This window comes from Anabrus simplex, chromosome 8 (genome assembly GCF_040414725.1).
Source record: "Anabrus simplex isolate iqAnaSimp1 chromosome 8, ASM4041472v1, whole genome shotgun sequence".
NCBI lineage: Eukaryota > Metazoa > Arthropoda > Insecta > Orthoptera > Tettigoniidae > Anabrus > Anabrus simplex.
In genome coordinates this window covers 81,897,901-81,911,644 of record NC_090272.1, presented here as the reverse complement: position 1 = coordinate 81,911,644, position 13,744 = coordinate 81,897,901, and the positions used below count along the sequence as shown (strand labels likewise).

The 13,744-nt window shown below is 38.3% G+C and overlaps 1 protein-coding gene across 3 annotated transcripts in view; it reads right to left on the bottom strand.

Annotated features, from left to right (window-relative positions):
- Nucleotides 1-13,744, bottom strand: part of LOC136878809 (cell division cycle and apoptosis regulator protein 1) — a 351,110-nt gene that overhangs the window by 129,281 nt on the left and 208,085 nt on the right. For all 3 annotated transcript variants that reach the window (XM_067152300.2, XM_067152302.2, XM_067152301.2), the window contains one exon: nt 5,262-5,484. In XM_067152300.2, coding sequence (XP_067008401.2) covers nt 5,262-5,484 — 223 coding nt within the window. The remainder of the gene's footprint in view (nt 1-5,261; nt 5,485-13,744) is intronic.

Below are 13,744 nucleotides of genomic sequence, written 5' to 3'. Positions count from 1 at the left end.
TATCTTAGATTTATGTGGTCAAATGGACTGTATCATGACTGACCTATTTAAGGCATTTGATAGGGTAGATACTGGGAGACTACTGGCAAAAATTAGTGCAATGGGACTAAACAAAATGTGACTGAATGGGTGGTTATATTTCTAGAAAATAAACTCAGATAATTAGAGTACTGGTAGGTGAAGCATTATCTGATACTGTAATCATTAATAGGTGAATTCCTCAAGGCAGTATTATTGCATCCTAATGTGTTCTTATATATATATATATATATAAATGATACGAGTAAAGAACTGGAATCAGATATAAAGCTTTTGCAGATGATGTTACACTGTATAAAGTAATAAATAAGTTACAAGATTGTGAACAACTCCAAAAAGACCTCAACAACGTTGTGAGATGGACAGCAGGCAATGGTATGATGATAAATGGTGTTCGAAGTCTGGTTGCGAGTTTTATGAATAGGAAAAGTCCTCTCAGTTTTAATTATTGCATTGATGGGGTGAAGGTTCCTTACGAGGATTACTGCACATAACTAGTATTAATATAAGGAAAGATCTTCATTGGGGTAATCACACAAACAGGATTGTAAATAAAGGGTAGAAATCTCTGCACAAGGTTATGAGGGTATTTAAATGTTGAAGTAAAGATTTAAAGGAGAGGGCATGTAAGTCTCTGGTAAGACACCAACTGGAGTATGGTTCGATAGTATGGGACCCTCACCAGGATGACTTGATTCGGGAATTGGAAAAAATCCACAGAAAAGCAGCTTGATTTGTTCTAGGTGATTTCCGAACTGTCAGTGGAGAGATGACATGGAATAACATTAGTAGACAAATAAGTCTGAGTGATGATTTTAAAAGTAGGAAAGATCACAATAAGAAGATAAAGTTGGAATTCAAGAGGACAAATAGAGGCAAATTCTTTGCAATTATTCCAGAAAAGACTAGGTAGACAACAGATAGGGAATCTGCCACCTGGGCAACTGCCCTAAATGCAGATCAGTGGTGATTGATTGATTGATTGATTGATTGATTGATTGACTGACTGATTGATCTTGCCAGCAGACTGTTGGAGCCTTATAGATGTTCAAAATAGTAATATTTTGAATCTTAATGGATGGTGAGAGGAATGTTTGATTGATATATGGAGGAGACAGTATAGTAGTCAATGCCATTCTTAACATATGCGACGATGCCATACTTGAAATAGTGCAGATCAAATGCACTTTTGTACCCTGGTATCATCCTCTAACAGTAAGATGATGTTCATCCTTATGTTCATTCTTGTAATACCAGCACATCAACAGAGTGATGGTCCAGAAGGATCCTGGACAAGTATCTACTTTTAGATCTGTTTATACCCTCAGTGTTGAGTTGACAGATGGTTAACCCAAGGCCTAAAGTCCGCGTGTTAAACGTTGAATCCTTAAAAGGACTGTTGTTGGTTTTAGGAGGATTCTGACTGTCATGGTCATGAGGCCAAAAAAGGGCAGTACAGCAGCATGTGATCATTGTCACCTGTTTAGCATCATCCTGGAAGCACGTGTAGCTTAAGAAATGCTATACGCGAAGGTAACTTCATATATGACTTGATTTGGCACTTGTTTGTTCCTTTCCAATAGCTGGCCCTGTGGTGTAGGGGTTACGTGCGTGCCTCTTACATGGAGGCCTTGAGTTCGATTCCTGGCCAGGTCAGGGACTTTTACCTGGATCTGAGGCCTGGTTCGAGGTCCACTCAGGGTGCGTGATTAGAATTTAGGAGCTATCTGATGGTGAGAAAGCGGCCCCGGTCTAGAAAGCCAAGAATAATGGCCGAGAGGATTCGTCATGCTGACCACACGACACCTTGTAATCTGCAGGCCTTCGGACTGAGCAACGGTCCCTTGGTAGGCCAAGGCCCTTCAGGGCTTTAGTGCTATGGGGTTAGGGGGGTTGTTCCTTTCCGATACTTGTATTAAACGGGCATGCATCATCCAGGTTTTCATTGTAATCTGAAAGTCTTCTATGAATGAAAACCTACAACATATTTTCCAGTCAATGACCAGGTCAGGGATGGAATGAATGAAGCCTCCATCTTGCAGCAAGGATACGAATTGTGCCGGCTATTGAGGCCTGTCGCACTTCTCTGGGGCAATGATTAATGACTGAGAGATGAAATGAAATGATACTGGAGAGGTGGTGGTGATTATTGTTTTAAGAGGAAGTACAACTAGGCAACCATCCTCTATATAACACTAACCAGAGGGAAAAACAGAAGGGATCCGATACTTCGAAAAATGAAGATATCGGCCAAAGGAAGACAAGGGCCACGAAGGGCGTGAAAATGAAAGACTCCCTAGCCCTCGCAAACCTAATAGCGTCGGGGTCGGAAAAGAACAAGAGTTGACCAAGGGAGGTCGGATAAGATAGATGAAAGTGAGGAGCCTGGCACAAGTAAGTGGAAGCAATGCCAGGACTCAGCTGAGGGCCCCGTGGTCGCCAACCCACGCTCCAAAGTTCAGAGCCCCTGGGGCCTGATACTGGAGAGTGTTGCTGGAATGAAAAATGACAGGGAAAACTGGAGTACCCGGAGAAAAACCTGTCCTGCCTCCGTTTTGTCCAGCACAAATCTCACATGGTGTGACCGGGATTTGAACCACGGAACCCAGCGGTGAGAGGCCGACACGCTGCCCCCCAAGCCATGGAGGCACACAATTTGAAAGTCTTCCATATTCTTCAAAATCTTCTTTTATCGGAGCATTTCTATTACATGTCTTATGATGTTTTATTCCAATGCCAGGAGTTAGCTTTGAGTTGAAACCACAGTTTCTGTGGTGACTTAGGAGAAAATCTACCATCAAAAATGCACATCCTTAAAATATTTTCTGAACTTAGGATCTGCAACCTGCAACATCCTGACTTTTGTATAAATATTTCTGATGCATCTCATTTTTCCTTTCTGTTTATGGAGGTTGTTAGAAATGACTTAGGGTGATAGTCTTTATTTGAGCATCTTATTTATCAGTTCTTAAATCACCTGCACTAACCAGGCATGTACAAATTGTCCAATCTTTTCTCTAATAAATATATATAATGGAAAAAGAACAAATAAGAGTATAAATATATGTGGAACATTCCTAGTTTCCTGTCTTTACAATATGCTTCTTAATCAGTAACTAGAAAAGTTCTCGCATGATATCAACAATGATCTAACAGAGACAGGCCACCAAGATTTTTAAAATTCTGGCTTTCTTGCTTGCTTGCAAAAAGCATTCTTTCTTCACTATGTTCATGTACTGTCAGCAGTTCAGATTTTGAATGGACTAAACTAGCAATAGATGATCTAATAAAATATTCTTGTCATCAAAATTGATGGCACCAAAAAAAGAGAGGAATTACATCTGATGCCGAGTAGCATGCAAACAATTTATTACTGTAGTGACTTGGAACAAAATTGGTCACCATTTTTGTTAAAATATTTTTTCTAAGACTAGTCATCTTGAAAAATTCCTTCACCAGGAACCATTTATTTATGAGGAAATATACACCGCTGGCCAGAAGTTTCCAGGCAAAACATATGTCAGATTAATGATGGTTTAATGACAGATAATAATGTTGTAACCAAGTTTCAAAAGTTGGTGGAAATGTAACATGTCTCTAACTAAGCTGTTGCGTGAAACGTTGTTTGAAGTCACACGGGCTTGTTACTTGTCCCACCATTTGTAGCTTGCTGTTTTCACGTCAACATGTTGTTGCTAAGTCAGTGTGCTCTGTGTAGTTTAATTAAGTATTCTGGTGCAACAGCTTGGTTTCCTTATTAGAAGAGGAGCTGGTTCAGTTCTGATCTTAAAAGAAACTGAGTATTCTGTAATATTATTGCAATCAAAAGCCTTACGAATAATGTGACATTACTGGTATCAAATATAACATGACTTTTATATTTAATTTAATTAATTCTTCACACCGTGGAAGCTTCACTTCTAATGACTTTTATATATTCTTTGTAGATAATGGGCCTTAACAAGTCACTCGACATGCATATTGGTAATTCCTTTCTGAGATGTAATATATAAACATCATTTTCTTGTTTCAGAACACATATTTGTCAATTACTTGCATAGATGAGTTATTTTCTTTTAATTTCAAGTCCATTTTTAACAGTTCAATGCTTGTATGGAAACTTTGGCTGGCAGTGTATGAGAAGTATGTCATTGTACCACTTTAAGTAGTGTGAATATGTACTCATACATTCGCATTTGTTGGACTTCCACTAACTAAATGATAAATAAAGTTTTAAAGGGTCAAACTGTACAATAATGAGAGAAAGAAAAATATATTTTCCCCACACTCAATATCTTCATCTGATAGCCTTTGAATAACGTGCTAAATACTAAATCATAAAGTAAATCTGCTGATGACTTGATATATTTAGAATAAATTCAAATTGGTGCCGAGACACCTATTTGTTTCTAATGAAGAAAGTTCTCACAGGTTGTTTATTCTGTACCTAAATATTGAATCAGTTTCTGACAATCCTAATGGTAATGAATTATCTGATGCTTGCTCCATTTTCTGCATTTTCAGACAACAGATTGAATATCGGGCATCTTACCATTTATTATTCAAGTAAGTACGAGGAAATTAGCTTTTAAACACTGTCTTCAAACACCATTAGCCGACTTCCTTACTCAGGCATGCCTCCACTCCTTGACGGATTCTTGCTTCAATTTTTTTATATGAAGTAACTCACGTTAGGAAGATACTAAGATATATCTTATCTGGATACATCTGAAGTAAAAATGAATCAATTCAAAGACAATGACGTAAACAAAAAACACACAGAACAACATACCACAGAAACCGCAGAAAGTCCGCTTTTCATCCAATAAGGCTGAACAAAGGCATTGATTTAAAACTGGTAGGTACACATCTGCTGAGTGCTTCTTTTTAGACTTTGCCCTCTTCCAAAGAACGTAAAGTCTTCCAGCACAAGAGACCCCAAGCTATTCATAATGGCATCTCCAACCAAACAACTGACAGAATATATAAAGATCAATATACAAAAATCTTGAATATTATATTGAGAGAACAATAGTTGTGAAAAAAATATCACAAAACACCTGAAACAAAAATAAAATGTGTGTAAATTTTCCGTTCCATGTGAGTTTCCCCCAAATCTGGCGCCACTGTTCTCTGCTGTCTGACCACCCACATTCCTGACAAGAAAAACAAGAGTTGACACACAGAGAGATAGTAGAAAGAAGAGGGTAGAGTGGCTGTGCCTTTTCGTCGCCAGTCGCTCCGTTCGCTACATCCTGGTCTGCCTTTAGCTTGCGTTCCAGTTGTTTCTTGTAGTTGAGATGCAAGCCGTCCCACTCAAGCCGGGTCGGCACACAGCTCCAAACATCTGGGAGAAATAGTACCACTGTTTCAACCCGCGCTGGCACCACACGCCCTTTGTGTGTAGTCTCTCCGCGCCGGTAGTAAATCTCCAGGAAACGATACCTGTGAGGGTCAAAAGTTACCCCCCGGTTACAACTACATTAACAGTACTTGACACAGACACATTCATGAAACGGCTAAACCAATCATTACTTTTGGGGCTCTTGAAAAGCAGGAAAAATAGTAATGCCTAGAGACAATGGACAACAGTACTTTTCAGCAACTGGAAAAATAAGAATACAACTTACCCAGAATGAGCTTCAGTTAACATTCAGAAATCAAATGAGTGACAAAAAAAAACACACACAAGCACACACTGAAGTAAATCACACATGCTCATAAAGTAGCAAAAAGCAACAGCTTTCTAGGATATTTAGGGGTTAACACTGCAAATAATATCAAGTAACAACCTAGTACAGTAGTTACCTGCATAATATGTACAGTACTGTGTTTAACCAAAACACTAGCCAAATGATGGTGGTGGGGATGAAGGCAATGATGGTAATTATATATGTTTATCATATAGTTTAAACTTATGAATTAAACCCGAGGATCAATTCTACTACAGTATTTGTTATAATAATGTTTCATAATGGTATGGACACATTACGAGAAGGAAGCCTCAAGACATGTTCCATTCCTTATCCACACAACAAATCATGGGGGGACGTGGGTGTCCCTGAAATAGGTGCAGGACAATGATAGGAAAAGTTCACAAGTAGAATAATCTAACCCCCGACTCGATGCTGGATAATACACCCTGGAAAAGAAGGATAAAGAGACCCGAACCTGTAGAGGAATAAATGAGGCAGGAGACAAATCAATAGGCAGAAAAATACCATATTTATTCAATTATTAAGCCAGCATTGATTGTAAGCTGACCCCCAGGAAGTCAGAAATGACAATTTAAAAAAAAAAAATTACTGAATCGCACAAATCATAAGGAATAAATTTTATGCCATTTTAATTGTTTAGTCGTCCGGCCCCGATAGGGGGCAACGCATCTGCCTGTCACCCAGCGGCCCCGGGTTTGATTCCCGGCCGGGTCAGGGATTGTTAATTGTAACTGATTAATATCCCTGGCCTGGGGACTGGGTGTTTATGTCGCCCTTAACGTTCCTTTCCTCACATTCAACACTTTACACTTCCGCAATTTCCAAATACATGCAGGTTCATAACATATGGTGCAAGTAGAGGCAAAATATCTTTCTAGGTCGACGCCCCGAACAAATAGTATTTGAAAAAAAAAAAAAAAGTTTAATCGGTCATCTCCATCAGATGATTTAAATCCATTGCCACTTACTTCTTTACCGAGTGAACTGGCCGTGTGGTTAGGGTCGCGCAGCATTGAGCTTGCATTTGGGAGATGGTGGGTTTGAACCCCACTGTCAACAGCCCTGAAGATGGTTTTCCGTGGTTTCCTATTTTCACACCAGGCAAATGCTGGGGCTGTACCTTAATTAAGGCCACAGATGCTTCCTTCCCTCTCCTAGCCCTTTCCTATCCCATTGTCGCCATAAGACCTACCTGTGTCGGTGCACCTTAAACCAAATTGTTAAATAATCTTTGTCACTGCCTTTGTACAGTGTTCTGTGCCATCAAGGACATTCGAGACTGAACACTTTTTAAATGAATGACCTAAGATTTTTCATGTAATGTCTGGAAACAATGCTAGAATTTCAAAAGCTTCAGTAGTAGAATTGAATTGTTAGCAGTGTGTCTGCAACGATAGGATCCATGAGAATTCCTTCAGTAGAAGAATGTTCAAAGATCCATGACTTGTATGAAATCATGATTTTGCTGGTGTTTTAAGTGCACTCGTAAGAATCCATTCATCAGGCGGTCATAGAGATGAAATATGCCACAATCGAAAGGAATATATATATTTTTTTCAATTTATGTTCAAGCCATCATGATGTTTCATAGATGTAGAGAAGGCAAATGACAAGAGTACTGAGTGAAAATATATTTGCCATTCAATAGAATTAAGGACAGATTATTAAAAGCAATCAAAGGTATTTATTTTGACAATCGGGCTGTGGTGAAAATTGATGGCAGAATGAGTTTGTGGTTCAAGGTCCTTACAGGGCTTAGACAATCACCTTTGTTGTTCATAGTTTATATGGATCATCCATTGAAAGGTATAAAGGGGCAGGGAGGGATTAAGTTAGGTAGAAATGTTGTAAGCAGTTTGACCTATGCTGAAGACTTAGTCTTAATGGCAGATTGTGCTGAAAGCCTGCAATCTAATACAGTGAAACGTGAAATAAGGTGCAATAAGTTGTTCAGAGTTATGAATGCCATCTGGAAGGAAGATAAGGTTCCAAGAGACTGGACAAAGGGTATTATAGTTCCCCTCTTCAAAAAGGAATAACTTACCAAATAACTTCAATAAATTTCGAATTTCTTTGCAATCATTTAAGAAAAGGCTAGGAAAACAACAAATAGGGAATCTGCCACCTGGGCGACTGCCCTAAATGCAGATCAGTAGTGATTGATTGAAAACAAAAGGGAAGCAGGTGTAAATGTAGCAACTACAGAGGAATCACACTCCCCTCTTATGGAGTAAAGCTTATGGAGAAAATTACTGATAAATGGCTCAGGAATATCATTGAGCCTCAGCTGGAAGAAGAACAATAAGAGTTACCTCATCTTTGCTGTTAGGATGATTGTAGAAAAATACTGGGAGAAAGGAAGAGGTAACATCTTTGTCTTCTTGGATCTTGAAAAGGCTTATGACAGCCTGCCTAGGGACAAGATCTGGGATTGTCCATCAAGAAGAAACGTTCCAGACTCATTTATCAGAAAAGTGAAAATGCCATATACCCATTGTCAGAGCTGTGTCCAAACAGGGAGCAGATATTCAGATTGGTTTGTTACTTCTAAAGGAGTGCAAAAAGGTAATTCATTGTCGCCACTGCTATTTGTAATGGACACAATCATAAAGAGGGTGAAGCAACAGTGTGTCGGTATTGATTTCAAGGCACTGGCTTTCGCAGACGATGCGGTGATTTGGGGTTGCAGAGAGGATTAAACACAGCAGAAACTAGATACCTGGAACAACCAATTTAAGGAGTTTGGCCTAAAAATTAGCCCTACGAAGACGGTAGCCAAGAAGGTTAGGAGGCAAGGAAGAAGTATGAATATTATGCTGGATGGAAAGAAGGTAGCAAAAGTTGATCAGTTCCAATACCTTGGCAGCATTGTAACTCGAGATGGCTATTGCTCACATGAAATCACCAACAGGATTCAGAAAGGAGCTCATTTGTATCATCAAGTCAGGAACCTCCTCTGGGACAGCCAAATTCTTTTAATATCTAAGAAAACTTTGTATCAGGCCTACTTTGTACCAATAACAACATATTGTCTGGAAACTTGCATTATCAACAGAAGGGATAACAGCAGACTCCAGGCTGCAAAAATGAAATTTCTGAGGCCAATGCTGCAGAAAATGAGACGAGATAAGATCCGGAAAGAAAAGGTCCGTGAAGACATCCAAGTGAAACCACTCAACGAAATTCTAGCAACATCAAGACTGAGATTGTTTGGTCACTTGAAGAGGACGGCTTTAAAGAGGGTAGCACAAAAATGGTTTGACAAAGATACGGTGGGAAAGTGACCTAGGGACATACCATGGACATGATGGATTTCCCAAATAAAAGATGATCTGCAAGGAAGAGGAGTGGAATTGTGTAAAGAAGAAGAAGAAGAAGAAGAAGAAGAAGAAGAAGTGTACTTGCATAGACTTGAGTGGAAAGTGCTCTTGCACTGCATCCAGGAAACTGGAGATGGTTAAATGATGATGATGATGATGATGAAGATGATGAAGATATGAAAATTAGCCTTTCAAAGATTAAAGTGATGTCAATTGGTAAGAAACCTAAGAGAACTGAATGTCAGGTTGGAAATACAGAGCTGGAACAGGTATATCATTTCAAATATTTCTATTCTCCTAGGACGGTAGTATAGTAAATGAGATTGAATCAAAGTGTAGCAAAGCTAATGCAGTGAGTCTAAAGTTGTGGTCAACAGTATTCTGTAAGAAGGAAGTCAGCTCCTGGACGAAACTATTTTTACACCAGTCTGTTTTCAGACCAACTTTGCTTTACAGGAGTGACACTGGGTGTACTCAGGATATCTTACACGTAAGTTAAAAGTAAAAGACATGAAAGTAACAAGAATGATCACTGGTACAAAGATGTGGGAACAATGGCAGGAGGGTAATCAGAATGAGGAGATAAAAGCTAAGTTAGGAGTGAACTCTATTGATGAAGCTGTATCCATAAACTGGTTTTGATGGTGGGGTCATGTGAGGCGAATGGAGGAGCACAGGTTATCTAGGAGGATAATGGACTTAGTCATGGAGGGTAAAAGAAGTAGAGGGAGGCCAAGATGACGATGTTTAGACTCTGTTTCTAATTATTTAAGGATAAGAGATATAGAACTAAACGAGGCCATACAACTAGTTACAAACAGAGGATTATGGCATCATTTTGTAAATTCACAGAGGCTTGCCAACTGAACGCTGAAAGGCATAATTCTATAACGAAGATATATGTATGTATGTATGTATGTATGTATGTATGTATGTATGTATGTTATGTTCAAGTACAGTAATTAATGATCCTAACCTCCAAATCAGAGCATAGGTCCTCAGGTTCTTTAAACAACAGTATAATCTAATATTTATTAATTCCCATATCTGATGATTTGAAGTGGGCACACATTAAAAAAGGATTCTGAACAATGTAGAAAGGATGAAAGAGGTCTGTAAAAGACTGTTTTTCTGTTCTTATCTGAGGATTATGATTCAAGTGTTGAGACAGCCTGTTTATGCTGATTTTATGCACCCTGTTTTACACCCGTAGTCAAACAAAAATGCATTGGATCGTGCTAAAAAAAGAAATGCTTGCTTATGCCACTGCCTTCTAGATTCCCACTACTTATAAATTTAGTGAGAATCAACAGCATATTAGATAACATTTCTCTGGAAAGGTTTGAAGAAACAATTTTTTGCAACTTTTTCCTACTGCGGCTTTAAAGAGTGGGGTCTACTTTACCGGCTGTGTTAATGATACCTACTCTAAGCCGAATGTCATTTTCTGAACCAAGAAGAAATTTGAAACGGTTGGCTTATAATCGAGTAAATAGGGTAGACAGATAGGTAGGTAGGTAGGTAGGTAGGTAGGTGGATAGAAAGATAAATGCTTTTATTTCTTGAAGATGCCAGTTTTTATCCTTCTGCACCCTCTATCCAACTCCCTGTTGGGTGGGGTAATGGACCAGTGACCACAAACCCTGCCTGTTCTTCCACCATTCTTCTCTGAACACTCTGGGCCAGTTCACACTTCAACTCTCTATCACTTCCTCCACTTTGGTTATCCACTTCTTCCTTGGTTTCCCCTTTAGTCATTCTATTTCCAACCAGTCAACAACACCAAAAGATGTCCATCTACTTGTCTCTATCCTGCTTTGTAATTTCTCTATTCCCAGCCCTCCATACATGAGCATGTTTCTAAGGAACTTCATTTCAACTTTCTTGACCCTACATTCCTATCAGGATGCTGTAGTCCACATATTTGCTCCGTATAAACTGGGTTCAAAAATAGGTCTCATATAACACCCCTTTGCAACATTGTGAGACCTTTCCATTCCATACTACAGTAAAATATGCTTAAACTGGAATGTGAGCTTTCTGAAATGTATTTTGCAATAACAGAGGTTTCTAGTTTACAAAGAACTGTTTTAAAACAGTTGTGTATTAGAGTAAAAATAAATATAAAAATAGTTAGCTTTATTCTCTGAATCTACCTATATGGTTTCTCTGTTTTCACACAGGTACAATCACCATGCTGACCATGTTCAACTCTAATATTTGCAAACAACATCAATCAATCAATCAATCAATCAATCAATCAATCAATCAATCAATCAATCAATCAATCAATCAATCAATCAATCAATCAATCAATCATTGTTCTGCATTTAGGACTGTTGCCCATGCAGCAGATTCCCTACCAATAGTTTATCTAGTCTTTTCCTACATGATTTCAAAGAATTCAGAAATTTATCAAACATTTCCCTTGATAAATTGTTCCATTACCTAATATTCCTCATCCTATACATTAATATTTACCCAATTTGTCCTCTTGAATTCCAACTTTATCTTCATATTATGATTTTTTTCTACCTTTAAAAGCTCCACTCAAGCTTAATCTGTCTACTTATGCCATTCCATGCCATTTTTCCACTGACAGCATGGAATATCCTACTCAGTCGAGCAGCTTGTCTCCTTACTCCCAGGTCTTCCCACCACAAAATTTGCAACTTTTTTGTAACACTACTCTTTTGCACATAATAAATTGCACAGTTGGTTCTGTATTGACTTGTGACTTGGAATTACACTTTTGTTGGAAATCACCCAGAAAAAATCATGCCGCTTTCCTTTGGCTAATTTCCCCTTCTTATATCAAGTAATCCTGGTGCCATACTTTAACTGGGGTCTTAACAAAGACTTGTAACCCTCTCCTTTACATCCTTTGAACCACCCGTAAATACTCTCATAAACATATGAAGAGATCTCTAGCCTTTATTTAAAACCCCATTAATGTGATTACCCCAACAAATATCTTTCCTTATATTGATACTTTCACCCCATCAACACACTAATTAAAAATGAGAGGACTTTTCCCCTTGGTGAAACTTACAACCTGACTTATCTCAATTACCATCATGCCATTGTCTGTTGTCCATCTCACAACATTGTCAAGGTATCTTTTTGCAGTCACTCACAAACCTGTAACTTATTTACTAATCTGGTATTATCTGAAAAAAAAAAAAAAAGGACCTTGTCTGTGATTCCAGTGCTTTATTCATATTATTTATATACATAAGAAAACATAAAAGACCAATAATACTGCCCTTCAGGAACCTCCTCTTAATAGTTCACCTAATTTTCTGAGTTCTATTTTCTTACAATTTAGCCATCCATTCAATCACTCTTTGTCTGCTCCAATACGCCTTCATTTTTTGTCAGCAGTCTCCCACGATCTACCCTATCAAAAGCCTTTGATAGGTCAAAAACGATACAATCCATTTGACCTCCTGAATCTAAAATATGAGCTATATCTTGCTGGAGTCCTACAAGCTGAGCCTCACTGGAATAACCTTCCCAAAACCTGAACTTCCTTCTATCAAACTAGTAAGTAATTTTGCAAACATCTAATATAATCAGAAAGAATGCTTTCCCAGAGATTACATGCAGCAAATGTCAAGCTGATTGGCCTGTAATTATCTGCTTTAAGTTTGTCACCCTTTCCCTCGTACACTGGGGCTACTATAGCAACTCTCCCTTCATTTGGTATACCGCCTTCATTCGAAAAGTAGTCAAATATTTCAAATAAGGTACTATATCCTAACCCATTGCCTTTATTATATCCCCAGAAATATAATCAATCTCAGCTGCTTTTCTAGCTTTCAACTTTCGTATATTAAAAAAAAATTCTTTACGTCACACTGATAAAGAAGAGGCATGATTGTCTTCTCATTAATGATAATTGCGACAAAAAATATTTTGAAGCGATTTGGAGATATCCCAATGAATCATATGATTCTGATTAAGAAAATAGTGATTTTACTTTTGCAAATTCAAGTGAAATCTATTTATTTTGCGATAAATGTGAACTTCATAGAAAATAATGAGCTTGAAATTGTATTCAAAAGTTGTGTGTGTGAATATAAATGGAAGAGATAAGAAGTATTTCTCAAGCTGACAGAAATACTTGCTCCCTTTAATGTTTTAGGAAATCTCTTAATGGCATGAATATAAGTACTGCCAACTTTGACTCCAGGCTTCTTGCGAAAGTGCTTACCGTTCTTGGGATGGCTGGTAATATCATCTTAGCCTGTCTTCCCATGCCACCAAGGTAAGATTCTCGGAAATCCTGAAATCACTGATGACATCTAGGAAAATGCAGCACATAACATAAGCACTCTAACATTGAAACAGCAAGCAACAAAATAACTCTCATTAGATAAGCAAAAGAAAGCTAAGAGTGAAAAGACTGAATTTATTCATGAAACAACAGCGATGCTACCTCAAAGCCATCATCCCACTGGAGAAGGTAGACGACCCTGCAGTCAGGTATATACTGTCTATCATTTATCAATAAAACCTTAACAATCAGCATTCAATGATAGTAAGACTGGGATTTCTAAGACCTCTTCCTGATTTAGATTATAGGATCTGAAGACCTTCCCACAGCCAACCAACTAAGGAAACAGTACATCCCACGCTGCATAAACAAAATACTTGCAAGCATAA